The 20,827-nt window shown below is 48.3% G+C and overlaps 1 protein-coding gene across 9 annotated transcripts in view; it reads right to left on the reverse strand.

Annotated features, from left to right (window-relative positions):
- Positions 1–9,781, reverse strand: part of Syt17 (synaptotagmin 17) — a 62,468-nt gene extending 52,687 nt beyond the window's left edge. Inside the window, exons 1-3 of one of the 9 annotated variants that reach the window (XM_051192774.1) lie at positions 9,633–9,781; positions 4,789–4,806; positions 3,999–4,147 (exon numbers count right to left, since the gene is read on the reverse strand). In XM_051192774.1, coding sequence (XP_051048731.1) covers positions 3,999–4,147; positions 4,789–4,806; positions 9,633–9,647 — 182 coding nt within the window. In that variant the 5' untranslated portion in view covers positions 9,648–9,781. Of the gene's footprint in view, positions 1–3,035; positions 3,055–3,998; positions 4,148–4,788; positions 4,812–5,000; positions 5,315–6,820; positions 6,968–9,632 lie in introns of those variants that run through there. The other 8 variants (XM_051192781.1, XM_051192778.1, XM_051192780.1 and 5 more) reach the window with 8 other exon arrangements.
- Between the last annotated feature and the right edge of the window lie 11,046 nt (positions 9,782–20,827).

The raw sequence follows: 20,827 nt of genomic DNA on the forward strand, positions 1-20,827 counted from the left end.
CCACAGTATGAACCTCTTTCTCCAAAAAGAATCCTCTTTTTTTTTTTTTTTTGCACAGAAAGCCAGTTTTCAAAACAAAACTGTTTCCCAACTCAGTGTTACAATGAGGCTATGCACCTGCAACAGGGAATCTCTAGCAGTCTGGGGATGAGTGGCTGGGCCTGTACCTGACTGTAACTGGCAAACTTGGGAGGAGGTGACAGCTGCTGCATGAAGAAGAGAATCCAAATCTTTAACCTGGCACTCTAAGCCCTAAACAGGCTGAACTTGAGGCTCCTTTCCCATGACCACAACCCATCAGTGGGGCAGAGTCCACCTGCTACCTCCTCCTTCCTCTCTGGTTACAATACTTGGAGCATCTGCCCCAAGGGTCTGTGAGCTAGAGTCATACCCCCGCCTGACTTCCTAACAACCATGACCCTCACTTCTCCTCTGTCTGTGATAGTCATCAAATGCTATGATGAGGTTACCAGTTACCTCAGGGTCACAGGCCCTGGAGGCTGAACTATTTACTCTCCAGCTCTTTAAGAAATGAATGTGCTTCAGACAGGAACAAGCCTTCCCCTAGCTCCTGGTGGATAGGCAACCTGGAGCTATTTTCTCTGCCTGAAAGTGGTAGGTACACATGCCTGGCACAGGGTGAATGCTGGGCCAGTGCCGTTTTCTGTCTTCCAATTTTTCTTTTGCTATGAAGTTGATAGAATGTGAGTCGAGCACAGCAGCAAGGTGTAAGTGAGCCTAAGAATGAAGCCAATTCAATAGAAACAAAACAAAACAAAACAAAAAAACAAAAAACGGAGAAACCATGTGAGCCCCTGGATCCAGACATGCCTGAAGCTATCATCCCTGGATTTTCCATGAGACTCTAGGCTAGGTTGTCACATATGGTATGCAAGATATGAAGGTATGATTCGGTGGGGGTGGGGAAGGCAACCTGACTCCTACCCCTGCCCTCTGTCCTAGACAAAATTGAAAAGTCCTCAAACCTATTCACAAGAGCCCATCTAACCTCAGGAAGATGACAGTGTCCCATATACAGAATGCACTCAAAGAAATAACCACTGGGCTGGGAAGGTTGTTCAGTGACTAACCCTTGTCACATGTTACTAAGGACCTGAGTTCAGATCTTCATGAAAGTCAGTACTCCTACTCCAAGATAAGAGGCAGAGACAGAAAAGTCCCCAGAAGGTCACAGGCCAGTTAGCCTGGTGTATTCAGTGGAGAATAGCAAGAGGACTTGTCTTGAGGTGCAAGGCGAAGACTTGGGATTGACACATGGCCTCCTTGTGTGCTCACAAATTGTAGGCATGTGCATACACACCATACACCAAAGATCAAGGAGGGACTGCTGTAGTGATATATTATTTATGATTTATTAATGCTTGACTGAGGATTCAGAAAAGCAAAGTCAGCCTCAAGCTATAGAGATCAGGCAGTGGTGATACAAACCTTTAATCCCAGCAGCCAGAAGCTAGGAGGTGGTGGTATACACCTTTAATCCTAGGACTCAGGATTAAGAAATAAACTAGTCTTTGAGTCCAAGGCCACCCAGATCTACACAAGAGTAAATCAGTCTAAAAGAGAATTATAGCTCACAACTCTAATCCCAACATTAGGGAAGTATATAAGATAGAAGCAAGGCCTCAGAGAGGCATTTGTTCTCCAGCCACCCTGAGAAGAGGTTACAGTCTGAGCTTGCTGCAAGCTCGTGGAGATAGGATCAGCCCATTCAGCCTGAGCTAGAGGTGAGAGCTAGTGGCTGACTGCTTTGCTTCCCCGATCTTTGCTTGCACCCCAATATCTGTCTCTGGGTCATGTATTTTTCATGTTACAGACTGCCAAGAAAACTGAGCCCCACTTCTCTGCAATGATGACTGGATAAATGCATTTTCAGGGGTCAGTTTCTTTCTGTAGGCTAGTCAGGTGACCAACAGACTTTTGAAACTATATATATGTACACACTCACACATATATGCACATGCATGTGTGTGTATATTGGATGTATTTTCCCTTCTGTTTTGTTTCCAGTTTGAGCCTCACACTTGCTGCAAATGTGGAGCTCCATTCCCTAGCCCTTGAGTTCCCAAGACAGAGCATTACCCAGGTTGGTCTGGGACTCATGCTCCTCCTCCTCCATCTTTAGGACTAGGAATATGGGTGTCATATTGTAACTGGCCATTAACTTTTTGGGAGCAGGGGGGTTGAGACAGGGTTTCTCTGTGTAGCTTTGGAGCCTGACCTGAAACTCACCCTGTAGACCAGGCTGACCTCCAATTCACAGAGATCCCCCTGCCTCTGCCTCCCAAGTGCTGGGACTAAAGGCATGGGCCACCACTGCCCAGTCAGCTTCTCTTTTGAGTGACAGAAACATGTGGCTTTTAGGATCCAAATGGTTTCAGCCACTCTGCTGCAAGAACCCTATGTAATGGGACTGTCCCTTACATCTCAGCTCTGTGACCACCTACTGGAAATCATGTCCTTGAGATGAATGAAAAGTTTCTTTTGGTACCCAATGATGGCAAAAAGAATGCTTAGGGACCTCTTGCTCCTGGGCTAAACACCTTCTGAAGTTATCACATTCACAGTTGTTTGTTTTTGAGACAGTCTCTAAAGAGAGTTCCAGGCCTATCACTTGCCATGAGGCAAGTGAGATCTTGCATCAATAAATAAATGATATACTATTTTTGATCATCAACAAAGTCTCAAGTACTCTTCTAAACACAAATTCAACAAACATGTTTAGTAAGCACTATTTTTTTTAATCACCCCACCTCCTTATTTTTTTTTCCCAAGACAGGATTTCTCTGTGTAGCCCTGGCTGTCCTGGAACTCACTCTGTAGACCAGACTGCCCTCAGACTCACAGAGCTCTGCCTGCCTCTGTCTCCTGAGTGCCAGGAATAAAGGTGTGTGCCACCGATCCCTGGCTTTTATCATCTCATTTCACAGATCGGAAACCAAGACTCATAGAAGTCAAGCAACTTTCCCAGAGTTAAAGAGCTAGAAAGCTATAGTAGAAACTTAGTTTAAACTCACATAGGCTGACATGAAGCCTTTGTGTTCTGGAAACATCTGAAATTTGCTTCTAAGAAGAAAAAATAAAAGCATGCATAGCATGACCTCCCACCCCAAGGAAAGATGGGGCTCCAGGGGCTTCTAGGATTGCAGCCCAAGATTCAGCTGAGACAGTTCTAGTGCTACCTCTGGGTTCCGTTTGTACCCAGCACCATCTCCTTTCTGGACCTCCCTCCCAGAGTCCCCAACAGTTGTTGTTGATTATTTCTAGGTCTTTCCCAGCCCAGGTCTCCTGGCTCCTCCCCAAGTCTCTGACCACATCCCTCTCCCAGCCACAGAGAGGTGGATCAGACATGTAGCCAAGCTTCAAAACTGCCTTCCCAAAATATCCAAGCGACTGGCAGATGGAGATGGTGTATAAGGGCGCAGGAGGGGAGTGGATTAGAAATAAACCGGAAGATGCCAGAGTGAGTACCATCAGCATTGGAGGCAGGGTGGGCTGAGCATCCCTCCCCGTGGCTCTAGGGATATGGACCTTGTTCAGGTCAACTGAAAGGCATCATCCAAAAGGTGCTAGAAGCTAAGATTCACTGAGCATCTACTCAGGGAAAGCCTGGGGCTGGGCATTAGGACTGTCTGTCATGCTGTCTGAGGGGACACTCAGACACTGGCCCTCCTTTGAAGGCTATTGCCTTCAAAAAGTTCTTCACAAAGAACCAAGATCTTTTTCTGCTTGGATACTTAGGCTACTTAAAGTGTCCACAAGATTAGCATCACCCGACTAGCATCTCAGAAGCTCAGTGTGAGCGTGGCTGAACGGGAGCCTCACTGCCAGCTGGTGCTACCAGCTGGCCCACAAATGAGGGGGCACAGAGAAGCCCTTCTTGGCTATGTCCATGGTAACTCAGCCTATTTCACCCCACCCTCTGCCAGCCCTCCAGTGGAGAGGATGCTGGGAGGTGAATTTCCAAGTGGGTTACTCACAGCCATGGAGGAGTCTGGGCAGGGAAAGGTCCCAAGATCTCCACTTCATCTTCCCTGGATTGGCAGCAGTTGGACTCATAGCACCTCTGACAGCAGTGTCGACAAGTCCATCCACACAGCAGCACATCAGAGATTCTAGAAAGAAATCCCTGAGGCCATTGAGGGGAGGAGGGAGGAGGAGGGTGAGGAAGAGGGAGAGCAGAGACAACACCCCAAATTATAAGCAGTCCATCTGGGATGTGCCCCACCCATGACAAATAGGCACCCTAGAGCAGAGTTGCCAGTAGGAGAAAAAAAAATTTTTTTTTCCTTTCCTATTTATGCACCGTGGGCATGGAATGGCAAACAGAAGTGGCTGTAGCCATTCGGAGCAAGCAAAACACTTGCAGGTGTTTGCCTTTGTAGTTTATGTGTGTGCCTTTCTTGACAGGTGGGTGGTTATTACAACATGGAGAGGGCCAGACAATATGTTCTCAAACACACAATGCATAGGGTTCTCTCCTGGCAAAAGGAAAAAAAAAAAACAAAAACAAAACCAAAAAAACCAACAAACATGCTTCAGGAAAACAGCCCCAGGGACATGCAACTAAACTGGGGGAGTCCGACTGAGTTGGGACACATGCTGTCCAGGGATGTCCCTTTTGCCAGGGTCTCCCCTATGTTAGGAAAGAACAGAAACTGTACCCTGTGACTCAGTACTCAATCATGCCCCAGCCCCACACCAGACTCCAAACGGAAAGGCAAGCATTTGATTAGAATCCAGGCCAAACAGATGATTGAATTAACCCACCTCGTTCAGTGGTTCCAACTGCCCTTTTAGAGAGCCACGGTGAAGCCAGGGTGAGGGGCAGAAAGGGGAGAGGGAGGGAGGGAGAGAGAGAGAGAGAGAGAGAGAGAGAGAGAGAGAGAGAGAGAGAGAGACCAGTTTAGCAATATTCCAGCAACTCAAAGAACAGCAAGACAAAAACAACAGAAAGCAGCACCCTGCATCTTTGCACTCACCATTCTGGGGAGGGAGCTGACTTTACTACCAAGGTATGGCTATGTTTGCAGGGCTGCTGGGAGGCTCTTGGTTAACTAACAGCGAATAAACGGGAAATGTGAGCTTTTCCATTGGATGTGCACCGTGTGCTGTTATGAATCAGAGCGGGTAGACAGATCGTCAAGCTACTCAACACGCAGCCACACTTCAGGGGACTCGCAAACCTTCCCAGACTGAAATAGCCAGAAGCCAACCCAAGAGGGCCTGATTAGCTAAACTGATAGGCTGACTCCCCCGCCCCTGCCAGGGCCCTACCTTCCAATTCTGCTCCAATCCTGCTGGTGGAGAGCATTCTTTGACCACCCACAAATGGGAGAAGGGCTGGAAGGAAGCCAGGAGCTGGTCCTCCCTCCCTGGTATGGTTCTACCCCACCCCACCCTCTTCTCATCAGTCCCCAAGCCCTAGACTCCCTCCTCTTCTTCCAGAGAGATGTTCCTCTGTGGGTCCAGGATCTCCTTAATTTTTTTTTTAATATATTGCATTTCTTTAGTTTGTGTGTGCATTCTCATATCTCTGTGTGTGTGCAGTCACAACCATCCAGGGCACTTTGTGGTGGTCAGAGGACAACTCTCAGGAGTCCATCCTCTCCTTCCTCCACCTGGTTCCAAGGATCAAATTCAGGTCATCAGATTCCGTGACAAGCAACTTTGCCAGCTGAGCCTTCTTTACAGCCCCAGGATTTTTTGATTCAAAACTAAACCAAAAACATGATCAAGTTAACCCACCAGGCAGGTATCAAATCCTGCTGACCAGATTAGGGCAGCTCCTAGACTGGAAGGGAGGTGCAGCCCAAACCTAGGGCTTTGGGGTGAATAGGGAGCCAGCAGGGTTTGTTCCCAGACGTTAACATCTTTTTACTCTTGCTCTTTCCTGTAAACAAAATAAGATGAGTCCTCTAAGGCTGGGGATAGCCCAGTCCTGCTCAGATTGAATACTATAGCATTTCCCTTGTGTTTATTTTTCCAGCACCTTCTGCGTCTGTCATGTGATCTTGGCTACCTTTGCTCACAGGTGACACAGTTTCCTTTACAGACCTTTTGTGTGCTTGGTGGCTTGCTGGCTGTCCTCATGCAGGGTTTAACTGTGCGCTAGGCTAACCTGGAAGGCTTCGTCCTCTCCCACATCCTCCCTCCCAAGTTCTGGGATTATAGGTGTGTACTATCATTCTCGACTTGACTTTTTTCATAAGTTAAAATAAAAAAGAGAGTTTTTTTTTTTACCCCACTGTATATATGTGTGTGTGCACATGTGTGTGTGCAGCATGTGTACATTTTCCTCTGAGTGCTTGCACACATGTATGCACGTGCCGGCATGTATCTGTGGAGGACAGAGGTCAGCGTCTTCCTTATTTTAACACAGGGAACTCAACTCCAGGCTGGTTGGCCAGTGAGTCACAGGAATTCTCCTGTCTCCACCTCCCTAGCACCAGTGTACCACACCACTACCCTCAGCTTTCACATGGGAGCCGAGGACTTGAACTCAAGCCAAGAGAGTCCAATTCTAGAAAAAAATCATTAATTAATAGCAGCATAGGTGGTGAGACTATTAACTACAACTCAAGCTCATGAAGTGCCACTGGTCGGCTGGTGGGGAAACATGTAAAGGTGTTCATCACAGATCCCTCCAAAACCCAAACTCAGCCAAGCACAGAGTGCTAATGGTCACAGACCATTGGCCCTGTAAGCTGGGAGGGAGGTGGGTTCTGGGCCTGGATCACTTCTTTTGATGATTTTGTAATATCGAAACACTGTGTGGCTCCCAACCTCCAAACAAACATACCTTCTCCATGGATTCTGAGACAAGGTGATACCTCCTGGACACCAAGAACCACCCTGGCAAATTTAAGCCATAAAAACTGCGCCCTCGTGGGGCTGGCATGAGAAATGGCTTGAAGGTGGTTGCTATAAGCTGAGCATAGGCCCATCATCCTGGCCTCAGGAGGCTGAGAAAGGGAGGTGGTAAGGGGAGGGCAGCTTGGACATTTTAGACCTTGTCAAGAAAGAGAGAGAGAGAGAGGAAGGAAGGGAAAAGAAGGAAGGAATAAGGAAGGAAGGAGGGAAGGAAGGAAGGAGGGAAGGGAAAGAAAGCCAAACACACACCCGAGGACTGCTGAGATGGCTCCGTGGGTAAAGGTGCTTTCCATCAAACCCAGTGACCTGGGTTAAATCCCAGGGGGACCCACATGGTGGGAGGAGAGAGCCAACTCCCAGAGCTGTTCTCTTACTGTCCCTCATGCCCTGTGCAGTCCTCCCCAGTCCTCCGGGTTCCCCCAGTCACCACAAAGTGAAAAGTTTAATGTAAAACAATGCTTTCCAAGCACCTGTGGCATTCTAGCAATTTACAGGTGTGTTCTCGGGGCACAGGTGGTCCAAAGAGACCCACCTGGCCATTTATACAGCCATGGTGAGGAGAAAGCTGCCAGAGGGTGCACAGCCTCTCAAAGCTCAGGTAAGAGATGGTGGCCCAGGAGCAACCCAAGACAGGGACAAAGGGATGGGAAAGAGGCCCTGAGGTCCCCTGGGCTCACTCTTCTGATACCAGTGGAGAACTGATTCCAGCCAGGAAGCATAAAGAGAAAACCCCAGGTATCCCACACAGAGGTCGGCAGACTCTGGGCTCTCAGCCCCATGGTAGGCCACTACCCAGTCCTTCAGCAAAGGATTCCTGATTTGTTTGTTCTTTTGGTTTTTCAAGACAGGGTTTCTCTGTGTGTCCCTGGCTGTCCTGGAACTAGCTCTGTAGACCAGGCTGTCCTGAAACTCATAGAGATCCACCTGCCTCTGCCTCTGGAGAGCTGAGAATAAAAGCTTGAGCAACTACAGCCCAGTGGACTTGTGTATTTCTAAATGGCCGTGAAACATCACAGATGACTATTTCCTGACTTTCAGAAAGTCTCTGAAACTCACTGACCAAAACAAAGCTTTGTGGGTTCATAGCCATGCCCACTCTCTGACCTCCCTCTGTGCTTGCTTTAGTACTGTTTTCCCAATTGAAAGGTTGTGGCAGAAGGAAAATATTACTCTCTGTGTTCTGCAGAAGTTCAAAGACTGCTTCTAAGAGGGAAGCCAGAACCATTGAGATGCACGACTTAGACATCCCTGTCTTAGCTTACAGTTCAGATCCCACCGTGACTGCTAAATAGCTGCGTGACCTTGGCAAGTGACTTAACTTCTCTGGGCTGAAATATGGTTTAGGTAGCTGAGCAGTGACCTACCACTGTAATTCCAGCACTCAGAAGACAGAGGCAAGAGAATCACAAGGCTAGCCTGGCTATGCAGTAAGCGCCTGTCTCAGAAAAAGAAAATGTATTAATTCGATGAAGAACCATAAAAACTTGTTTCACTGTTCTCTGCTCACTCCCTTGGGCATCAGAGGGGCAGGGACTGTGACCTATGTCCTCTATGCTATTCCTTAATTGTCATCCTGGTGTCGTTGAGTAACTATTGAATAGTATCCCTACAACTTCCAAGACACAGTAGATATACAGTAAGTGTGACCTTCATTGAACTTGAAACCAGGACCTAGGCAATCCATGAAAATTTTGCAAACCATTCCTGGGGATCAAAGCCAGAGAAGAGGGTTAGGTTCCACCAGGTAGCAGACCACCTGAGGAGCAGGGGACAAGGGAGCAGAGGAGCCCTAGGTGGTCTGCAGTCGTCGTCCCCCCTCCCCCCCCCCAGCTGAGGCTGGGAGATGAAAGATGAGTTCCTGGACCTGGGAGCCACTCTGCTCCCTTCCTCTCAGGCTAATAGCAGGCAGTCCTAGAACCCCGCAGCTCCTTGGAGGATCTGTTTGAGGGTCTGACCTCGTGACCTTGGCGACGACCTGTCATCACTTCTCAATTTGTAAAAAGAAACGGGTTTCTTTGCCAAGCAGAACAGTTCATTCCCACCAGCCCCCTCCAAAGCTGTGTGTGTCGAGGGCGGGGTGGGGGTTACTTGGAAATTCCGTCTGGGAGTCTTGGGGGCACTCTATGAGAGGGATGGGGGAATGGGGGTCCTGCACTTCTCAGATCTCAATGGACAGAAGTAACCGTCTCCACAGCCCTCATCAGAGTGCTCTGGCCCCTGGATGTCCCCACCCCTCTGCACCCAGTGCCGGGGCGAACGACGTCCTTGTCCCTCCAGGTCTGAACAGCTGCCTCCAGCTGGCTCCACCGGCCAATTAGCCCGAGCCGTCACCACGGCAACGGGCGCTGGCGGGCCGGGTGGCTGGCGCGCCCCGGGCCGCCCTCCTCCAGCCCCTCCCCTGGGGCGAGCCAGGGGGACGGGGGTGGGGGCGTTCAAAGTCACCCCCACGATCTCCCCTTCCAGGGAGGCGAGCGCGAGGATGCAGGTCCCACTCAGGGTCCTCCATATCAGATCAGAGGTCCTCTGCCCTAGCTCGAGGACATGCACAGGTGCCTGCTCTGGGGCACCCGGTTTTTTTTTTTTTTTTTTTTTTTTTTTTTTGTGGGATTTGTGGGGTTTTTTTTTTCCTCCAGTAAGTTTGTGGGAGCCGGCTGGTGCGCACTCCCGCGTTGCGCGCTCCCGGCGGAGGGGGCGCGGTCCCCACTATCCCCTGGCGGTTGTGCCCCCAGCCACAGTCCTACCTGGATGTACGCCATCTTCGCCCGCACTCACTCACTCCGGCCCGGGCATGGCGTCGCCACAGCCCCTTTGCCCTCGCCAGCACGGCGAGGTGGCACAGCCAGCCGGCAAGACACCAGTGGGCGGCCGGGTGGCCCCAGACGTGACTGGCCTGACTGATGAGCGGTGCCCGCCCCTCCACCGGCCGCCCCGTCCTTGCCCAGCCTTGCGGGGCCGCCTCCCTGGAGCGCAGAACCGGGATGCCCCGAGGTCCCCGGCTTCAGCTTCTGGTGAACAAGCACCCACACCCACACCTTGGGGCGCTCCCGGGTTGCAATAAAGCTGGGGCGCCTGGCCAGGAAGTCCTGGGCGAGCCGCGGGGACTGCGGCGACCCCGGAGCAGGCGGGGCTGGCGACGCCAGGGCCCAAGCGCGGGAGGCGGGGGGGAGGGGATAAGGACCGTGAAGGGGTGGGCGGAGGCGGTGCCCGGGTCAGCGCTGCCGGCAGGCGCTTGAGTAGTACTGATCCGCTGCCTGATAGACAGCAGGGCTTCCGGGGGGAGCTGAGAGGCTGAGGTGATACCGGAAAGCCCGCTGTGAGGTCTGGAGTTGGAAGGTCCCCTTGGCTGAAGTTTTATGGCAGCCGCACCCGACGCGCCTAGAACTCGGCTGGGGAGCGTGTAGAAGCTGAAGGGCAGGCGCCACCTATATGGGGTGGACCTGGCAATCCCCAGGACAGTGCTGCGGCCGGGGGACGCTAATCCTCTCTCGGCTCTGAGTGGGACCGGCTCTGAGTGGGACCGTTTACCCTAACCCCCTCTCTCTGCTGAAGCCCAGGATGCAACAGGTCTGGGGCAGGGCGGTCGCGCAGCGCCACCCAGCGTCCGGCTGCTCTCGGGGCGTGACTGCTCGAGGGCAGCTGGGATCCCAGTCTCCAGGACCTGTCGCTGCTGGTCGGCAGGCGCCGGCCTGCGAGACTGAATCCCCACACTGGAAGATTGCTAACACATCTCCCAGCCCAGGGTCTCTATTGCAAGGCCTTCGAGGTCGGTGCAACCCTCCGGCTAGGGACTTGAGGTGGAACGTGGCCGTCCTCGAGTTTCTATTTTCGATGACTGGCAGCTGGTGTCGCTGCTCACCAACTCATCGGGTTTGTCATTTCAACCTCTTGGCGTCCCAATCTTTTCACCAATAAAAATGGGGTCAAATTTCTGACCAGCCTAGCCTCCAGGGGAGATAAATGAGTAAAGGGATATGGAAGTAATTAAGTATGTAATGCACACAAGGAAAAATCTAGCATTTGGGAGTACGACATTTGTAGCACAGCATGTGACATGTTGAATAACTGGATCCTCTGAGCCTAACAGCCGCCACCTTCATCAGAGCAGCTGTGCTACTTGTAAGAGAATACGGAGGTAGGGCTTGTTGACTGGTGGTGAGGAGAGGTTGGGGAGAGTCGCTGAACCCTCGACTTAGATTCTGGCTGCTCCCTGCGGAACCTCCCAGCCATTTGTATATAATTCTGCCCTAATTGCATGCAGCCTCACTGTCTTCTGAAATGCTAGAGTATATAGACTGTGGAAGGTTAATTGAAGTTGGTGGGGTGGCTTTCATATATGCAGCTAAGAGGAAGTCAGAGGGTGCAGCTGCTTTGGGGGTCACCCACACTCCTGTTAAGTAACCCCTCACCTAAGTTCTGTAAGAAAGCCAAATACACTCTCCATTCTCCCAATCCTGTCTCCCTAAGGTTGAGATTACAGGCATGTACTACCACACTTAGTCCCTGGTACCTTAATCTCTTAAAATTTGAAGTCTGTGAGAATACTAAAGACCATAGCAAGGAAACTGTTTACTTGGTGTGGGAATCATAGAATCTACTAATCCACTTCTGCTTGTTGTCTTGGTTGTATGCAAAGTACCTAGGACAATGGGTACTTCATAAATGTTTAAGACGGTGCTTAATGATGTAAATGGACAATAATGGCTGCTAACAAATATGGCTCTGATACTCAAGTAAGGTGTTGATTACACTGGGATGCTAAGCACATCACACCAATCCTTGTTTAATCTCTGTTGGAATTCTGCAAGGCCGGTACAGTGGCATCTCTCCCCCTTTACAATGAGGAGGATTGGAGAGTGAAGTGATTTATCCACAGTAAAGAAGGGATAAGCTGATCTATTTCCTAGGAACAGTCCCACTGCTCATGGCTACCCCACATTCAGGGGTCAGCTTAAGGGGTCATCATCAGATGAGTGTACAAGGTGACTCCAAGACTAGATTCCAGGGTCCTGTGACTTTTTGATCATCTTCTTGGCCTTCACAGGTACTTGCAGTCATGTCACCTGAACACCAAGGTTGTGTCTGTTTGAGAGAGGTAGATGACACCTTTGCTCATGATGGACAAACAGAACTACCTGTGACTTGTGAAGTGACAAGGGGAAGCTGGAGGATACAGAGTAGGGGCCTCTGAGCCAGAGTGATGAGGGTCAGAGAAGGCTTCCTGGAGGGACTGTCATTAAATTGGGTCCCAGGAACTGCAGACCGGAAGACTGCCCTAGGGGCCGATGGTACTTCATTTCAGGAATCTATGGAGAGCTGTCTATGTGATCCATGAATTTAGAGAGGAAGAGTTACTTCTTCTCACTCAGGCCTGCCCAATCCTACTATTTACATTACAAAGGCAGGCAACAAACCAGAACAGCGGGCGCTCTGACCAGGAGAAAGCTTTACCCTCTGCCCTCTGCCATACAGCTGCTGGAAAGCCTTGAAATTCCATTTGTATTCTTTTTTTTATATTTTTTTCCATAAAAATGTATTTATCGTGTGTAAATGTGTGAGAGTGGGGCAGGCATGAATGTGCCACAGGCGGCATGCAGAGGTCAGAGGACAACTTTTAGGTATCTATTTCCTTCTACCACGTGGGCCCAGGGATCTAACTCAGGTTGTCAAATTTGTCAGAAAACACCTTTATATCCACAGAGCTCATGTTTGGACTCTTATAGCTTGAAAATTGCAATAGTTATCAGGCCCACCACTAGATCTTTGCATTGAGTGCATCAGTAAAGAAATGTATGTAACTTGGGTTTGATGGCACACATCTATATTCCCAAACACTCAAGAGGCTGATGATTCAGCATTGCAGGCCAGCCTGTGCTCTGTGGTGACTCCCTGAATCAAACCCAGAAGATAACTACAGTCTAAATATTTGTCCCTAAACCCACAGATAAGTGTAGTCCTCACCCCTCCACAAAAAAAGCTTCTCTTTGTAATAGGTGAAAACTACAAGCAATTAAAATACAGAGTTATGAAGCTTAGTCCCACTGGACACATCTACAAAACAGCTCCTGCACCTAAGGCTTAAGCAACTTTTCGGGAAGGGAAGGTGGAAAGATCATAAGAGCCAGAGGATCAGGGAGTTCATTGTGAGATTGTGTGTCCTGGAAATGTCAAAAACCACACCCATAATCTCACCAACATGACTGCCTAAACATGAGCTGAACAATGACAACAACAGACATGCTATATTGAACATGGGAAAGACCATAAGGTCTCTGCCCTAAACAAAGAACTACAAGTAACTAAGGAATGCTGAGATCAGGAGAAATAGTCTTTCCTAGGGGAGAGCATACTAATTGGTTATCCAATACCAAATGGTCAGCCCTGAAAACATACACAGAAGTAATACTATATAGGCCCAGAAGGTTGTGTTTAGGAATGTTTATGTATATACATATATGCATGTAACAACAATTAATGATAAAAGAGGTCATGAATTTGAAAGGGAGCAAGGAGGGGTATATGGGAAAGTTTGGATAGAGAAAGAAGAGGAAGGAAATAATATGATTAAATTATAATCTCAAGAATTAAAGAAAAGTAGAAAATAAATAAATCTAAAATTCAGGGGAAAGAGGAGGAAGACAAGCATTATTATATTTCAATTTTGCTTAAATACTTTGATAATTGCATGTCCAAACAGTTAATTTCTCTGTTGTCTGCTATACTATGTTCTATACTTATAAAGCCATTCTTCTGAAATTTGGTCTGCAGGCTTCCATGGACTACCCAAGTTCAGGGATATAGGGGATACAGGGATACCCATCCTCAAAGCAGCAAGTGTGTTGGCTTAGCAGAGAGAGTGAGGGACTGCAAGTAGTTCTCGGATCACAGTGAGGCCAGTGAGGTTCAACAAGAGCAGAGGCCAGAGGTGGAGTTCCCTGTCTCTCCATGAGAGAGAAGGGGCTCATTAATGGGAAGTCCAAGGACAAATCCTCCAGACACAGCTGGAACCAGGGGTGTCTGTAAGTCACCTCTTACAGCTTCTTTTAGAATATTTTTTTTTTTTTTGGTTTGGTTTGCCCCCAGGTTATATTTGCTTCTTGAAGCAAAAGAGAGGGGGGTGATTTGGTTTACATTTTTATGTTAGTGGTCCCAATGAAGAGATATTTTATGTCACATGTAATGGTCCTGCTTTGGTCACATGCTGAGCCAGAGGACCCAGCACCCTGCTAGAGACTGGGCAGGCAGCCATATATGTGTGGCATCACTAGTCACTATCTGGTGAGAACCACACAGATGGCAGGAAAGGCTGGTTTTTTTAAGAAAAAGATGGTGGAGACAGAAGCATTATTCTGCCATGATGCAGCCATGGCCCATCTAGGCCAGAGGGAAGCGTAGATGTTCCTGGAATTTTCTATCTCTCCTAACATAGGACACGCCGGGGACTGATTTTCAGTTCCTCTTGTGGTAGGCACTGCTGCCTTCTCCAGCTCGTAAGATGAACCAGCCATTTCCCTAGAGCACCACACTCAGGCTCGCAGACACATAACATAATAACAGTCTTCAGGAGGGAATTAGAGGTGGGAATGCAATCTCCAGCCCTTCAATACCTGTTATCATAAGAAAGTGCCAGGGTGGCAGAGACGGCTGTTGCCACCCATCTGAGCAACTCAGCTTCTTGTTCAGGGACTGTCAATTCTGGCCATTCTCACTGATGGGACCTGTTACCTAAATCCATATTAATTCTATGGCATAGAAGACATATCCTTCAGATTTTGCTTTAGCAATGCCTGTGTCCCTCCCTGGACTGTGTTTCTACCCAGAATGCCAAGGTAGTAAGAAGCTATTCTGAAATAGGAAGGGAGGCCATATGTTAAATAAGGTCTCCAGAGCACAAGCTATGCTGTGTGGTCATCAGGGAAAAAGCTCTGTTTTATCCATCTAATTGTGTGTGGCCAGGGACAAGCCATTTCACCTCTGTGAACCTCAGTTTTCCTCATCTGCTCAACGAATATCATATACTTTCCCACTGGGGCTGGAGAGCCACTGGGAAAAATGGATGCATAGTACATTAGAAGCGGTTTCCTTTCTTTTCCCGAAAATACACATTTAACCTGGGACTTCTTATTTTATTATATGCTTGGAAAAGTGGAGTTTGTCAGGGAGCAAGAAGGGACAACTCAGAGGTTGAAATTCTGGCTGCTGGAGTCAGCTAGCCCCCCTGAAAGTCATGCTGCTCACCTCTCATTAGCTGGGAGACCTGAGATGGGCTTCTCTGTGGGCCTCAGCTTCCTCCTCGGTGGATGAATAGGGTCAAAAATCAGTGCTTTGTGGGAGGAAGCACTCTCCCTGATGGTGCATAGAATAACTCTGCATTTATTCATAACACCGCACCAGCCCCCAGGAGGTTCTCAGTAAATGCTCTCTGCTACTCTCTTTTTATTCTCAAAGTATATGGGCTGAAGACACATCACTTCCCTAGTGGTGTGAGGCCCTGGGGCCCTAGGTGGCACACACACACACACACACACACACACACACACACACACTCACACTCATGTACACGCAAATACACGCACACATAAAGACACTCATACACACACTCTTACACTCATGTACATGCTCATGCACACACAAGCACACAAGGCACACACACACATGAACACACACACACACACACACACACACACACACAAGTCCCTATCAATGTGACTGACCCCACTACTTGCTTACCCTGAATAGTTTTCATTCTTTGTTCATGACTATGATGAAGATGACAGTCACCCCATGCACAGGTTATTCTTAAATTGGACTCTACAGAAGGGGGTAACAATCCCATTAAACTCCCTCTTCACTTACTCACTTAGATTTCATAGGTTGAGGGACAGAATCTAGGGAACCCCCGTTCCTACCAATTTCCAAAGGATGTTTATGGAAGCACATGCTGCAAAGTCCAACTTTGGTCTTAGCTTGCTAGAGACATTATCTTTATGATACTTCTGCATTTCCCAACTAGAAGGATGCTGTCCATCAGCCATACTGCCTCTGAGTGATGTTCACTCATTGGCTGTCAGGGCTCAGAGTAGGAGATGGCATGGAGGTGGGGCATGCATCAGCTCTGAAGGCATTTGACTCACCTGTGCAGCTCGACCTCCTTCTGGTCCCTGCAACCTACCAGACATGGGTTCATCTTCCATGCTGTCTGCTGGCGTCTCCCCTAAGGATCTTACTTAGATGAAGGAGTCTGATGATCTAGTCTTTAAAAACCCCTGGAGCCCCTACACTAGCTCGACTGGGGTTGGTAACTAGTCAGCGGAATCCTCTCCACCTCATGATTCAGAAAAGGATAGCTAATGATTTAGTCTTCAAGAAGGAAAATCTGAGGGCGATTTAATAACAGCCTGCACACATATGAAGGGCATTTGCAGGGAATGGGTGCCCACCTGTTCTCTGTCTCTCTGTCTCTCTCTGTCTCTCTTTCTCTCTCTGAAGAATAGAGATGGAGTCTAACTGCAGAAATAGAAGAGGATTCTGGGGTTGGCATGGCTGTGACAACATAGATGTGACTTCAGGGAGTAGCACATGAAGTCTGCTTTCCTGTGTAAATGATGAGGCATCAGTTTGGATCTGCTGTGTAGTTTTCTCCCAGAGGCAGGAAGAGGATCTGAGGCTGGGGTTACTTCCAGATGACAATGGCGCTGGCACCACAGTCAGCCTTGCTCCCTAGGTTTTTGTGCCCTGAGTGGCATGATGCTTTCTCTTTTCCTTTCCTCTTTCTGATTTTGTTTTTCGAGACAAGGTCCCTCTGTGTAACCATGGCTGAGCTGGAACAATCTGTAGATCAGGCTGGCCTCAAATTTACAGAGATCTTCCTGCCTCTGCCTCTGGAGTGCTGGGATTAAAGGTGTGCACCACCACTGCCAGCTGCCATGGTGATTTTCAAGGCCCATTCTGGAATTTGCATCTGAGGCAGCATCTGGGTGATGGACGGCACTCTCACCAGAAAGGCAGACTCTTACACTGCTGAATGAGATGCCCTGGGCACTGGGACAGGTCTGTGCTTGTACTACCCCTGCAGAAGGTTCTGATGTTGGCTCCAGCATGAGTACCACAGAGCCTCTTGTTTCATGGTATAGTCCTCATCTGGAATCTCCCATTCAGGAGTTTGGGGGCAGGACCTTTGATTCAATCCTGCATTTCTAGCAAGTTCTACTGGGTGTGTTCAATTTTTCCTCACTTATATTATGTTGTCAAGTTGCAAAGAAATCTCATACTGTGGTCCTGGTGAGATGGCTCAGTGGTTGGAGTGCTTGCCATGCAAGCCTGAGGACTAGAGTCCAACCTCTGGGACTCAATGCTGAAAGGAGTTAACTGACTCTCAAATGTTGTCCTCTACCTCCTCGTGTGACCATGGGGGGTGTGCATGCGCGCGTGCACACACACACACACACACACACACACACACACATTAAATTAAATTAATTCATTTAGATTTGTTTTTAAAGAATGGCCCCCGCTATTAGGAGGTGGTGAAATCTTAGAGAGAAGGGAGCCTAATGGGGTATTCTCTTAAAGGTGACCATTCTATTTGTCTCCTCTTTATTCTTCTTTCTTCTTCCCTGGCTTTGAAGTGAGTAGGTTTGTTCTGCCATACTGAAGTGCTACCTTACCACAGGCCCAAAATAGCCATGCCAGCCAGATGAACACAAATCCCCTCCTTTTCTATGTTGATTAGCTCAGAGGTCTTATTACTGTGATGGGAAGTTGGCTTGCGCAGATATTGATGCTGCTGTCTCTTGGATCACTCACTGTCTGAGAATCAGGGATGTAGAAAAGGTCCCTCTTAGATATGGGCACCCTTTCATCCATAGCCTCCTCCCACAGAAAGGATGAGAAAGGACAGTAGGCAAGTGGATCCTGTCCCTAAACAGAACACAGAAGGCAGGGTGTGCATCACAGAGACCTGGGTTCATTTAGGGGACAGGTCCACAGTGGTCAGTCTGGGGACACTAAGTTTTCTAAAAGTCCTTCAGATGTGCATATCAGCTTAGAGGAATGAGTGGATGAAGGAGCTGGGAGCCCTAGAATCTTGTTGGCATGTGGCATGCAATTTACTTGTTCCTCAGTGATCAACTGCTACTTATTAGATGGGAGGGTATAACTTCTATGGAATAATCCTCTTGTATACTATAAAGATTTGCCACTCAAATTGGTTTAGTAAAATGCTGATTAGCCAGTAGCCAGGCAAGAAGTATAGGTAGGATGACCAAATCAAGAATGATAGGAAGGAGAAGGATGGAGTCAAGGAATCACCATCCAGAAGCAGGGGAAGTAGGAGATGAATGTGCCATGTACTGCCATGTGGCAGAGTGTAAATAAGGAACATGGGTTAATTTAAAATGTAGGAGCTATTTAGTAGTAAGCCTGAGCTATTGGCTGAGCATTTATAAGTAATATTAAGTCTCAGTATGTATACTTGGGAGTTGCTGGTGGGACAGAAACTTCCACCTACAGGTACCATTAGGCAGGCACGGCAAGATGTCGATGTCCTCTCCTTAGCGCCCGCTATCTTCTAGAATGCACACAGTACAGGGAGCAGTAGGTAACTACCCAATCCCTCTCTCCTCACCCATGTATGTGCTTGCCCACGTGTCTATGTGTGGAAGAGAGGCTGGTGTGGGGGTGTTTTCCTCTAAAGCTTTCTACCTTATGAGACAGGGTCTCACACTGGACTTGGAGCTCGCTCACCAATTCAGCTAGGCTGGATGCCCAGCAAGCCCAGGGATCTGCACTAAGGTTATACCACCATGACCAGTTTTCACATGGGTACTGGGGACTTGAACTGAGGTCTTCATGTTTGCACACCAGACACTTTACCCACTGAGCCATCTTCCCAGCCCACATATCTACTTCTTTTCCATGGAAGTCAAGTTGTGACTGCCTAGCTGGCACCTGTACACTTAATGTGTGTTCCTGAGTGTCAGGCAGAGCCAGCTCAGAATATTGATGCTGTTTACTCTCCACCTCCAACTCTCCTTCCATCTTCAGTCTGTCTGAAGAGATTCTCTAAATGTGTGTCCAGCCCAAGTGCCTCCTCAGAGCACCGAGGTCCCCTCTGTAACAGCTGCTCCATATCTCCAGACACAGATTTGGGAATGGGACTCAGCAAACTGGACAAGCCCGGCTTTACTGGGATGCATGTGTCTGTGACAACTGCCAGGCAACAGTGGTAAGGCTGATAATCAATGGCAGAGACCTGGTGCCTACAGGACCCAAAGTACTTACCTTTACGGAGAAGTATCTGACCGCTGTATACTGAGGCTAGAGTTCAACAGTAGAATAATTGCCTAGCCTGTGTGAGACTCGGGCTTGATCTAAAGCAGCACAATGAAATAAAAATGGTGAAGTAAGGAAACACAATACATTGGATATTAAAAAAAAAAAAAACAAAATCAAATTCCTGGCTTGCCCTCTCTGTCCTGAATCTGCTGTTCCCACTATCTTACTTCTCCAAGTAGGTTGAGTTGGAACAGGATGCTTTGAGTCATCCTTGATGTGTAGACACATGCCATCATCATACACAGTGAAACAATTAGTTACATGTATCAGAAACATATTATTGGGAGGTACTTTGTGAACATAGAGTATATTCATATAAACCTAGACAGTGTAGGTAAGCTATTACATTAGATCTTTCTCTCTGGGTGTCTCACTTGTTTGTTCATTTTGTTTTGATTAGATTTTCTTTGAGACAGGGTCTCATGCATGTCAAGCTGGTCTTCAACTCACTATGCAGCTGAGGATGACCCAAAACTCCCTATCTTCCTGCCTCCACATCTGGGGTACTGGGGTGACAGGGTGGTACCACCACACCTGGTTTATACAGTGCTGGGGATCAAACCCAGAGTTTCATGCATGTCAGGCAAGCAGTCCACCAGCTAAGCTACATGTAACCCAGCCAATGTGATCTCTCGATACAAGTGAAACATACACACACACACACACACACACACACACACACACACACACACTAAAATGTAAGGCAACGAAAGGGGCATAATACGCTGACTTTTAAGGTAGTATTCTGGTCAAGTCCAAAGAACCTTTGTTGCCTGACCTTGTCTTGGAAAAAGGGCACCAGCTTCAGGGCTCACTGCCCAAGCATCCACAGCGGGAAGAGAGCAGTCAGTACACTGCTGCCTTGAGACTACAGGGGATTGAAAGAGAATGAGATCCTCTGATTAGCCTGACCCTTGGTGACCTGCAATTTCCATTTCACTGCAATCAAAGGACAGAAGTAAGTCCTAAGAGCCATGCTGGCTCAATCACAGGTACAAGGAGAATCTAACACTACGATTGGTCCAGCCTGAATGACATGCACATGCCTGTGGTAGGGAGGGAGGAGCGCTCTATGACTAGCAGCCTCACTAGAAATAAATAGAAGAGGATAAGAACAGTTCCCATAAGGAAATAGGATGATGAGAAGACAGAAGTGTTAGGTGGTTTACATTATCCCATGTAGGGGGAAATCATAGATATCCAGTGGTGAAGGGCAGGCCATGCCAGAACCGACAATGTGACAGGTGCTCATGTGAAAATATGGGTCCCCATTTGGGGGTGGGGTTGAGACAGGGTTTCTCTATGTAGCTTTGGAGCCTGTTCTGGAACTCTTTCTACAGATCAGGTGAGTCTCAAACTCATAGAGAGCTGCCTGTTTATACCTCCCAAGTGCTGGGATTAAAGAAGTGTACCACCACTGCCTGGTTATGGGTTGCTTCTTAAAGCCAGTCTTACATACATTGTTATGGCTTGGATATGAAATAGCTTCCATAGGTTGTGCTGAATTCTTAGTCCCTAGGTAGTGACATTATTTGGGGAGGTTCTGGAAACTTTAGGGCCTAGCAGGATGAAGTGTATCACTGGACACGTGCCTTTGAAAGTT

This window comes from Phodopus roborovskii, unplaced genomic scaffold (assembly GCF_943737965.1).
Source record: "Phodopus roborovskii unplaced genomic scaffold, PHOROB, whole genome shotgun sequence".
NCBI lineage: Eukaryota > Metazoa > Chordata > Mammalia > Rodentia > Cricetidae > Phodopus > Phodopus roborovskii.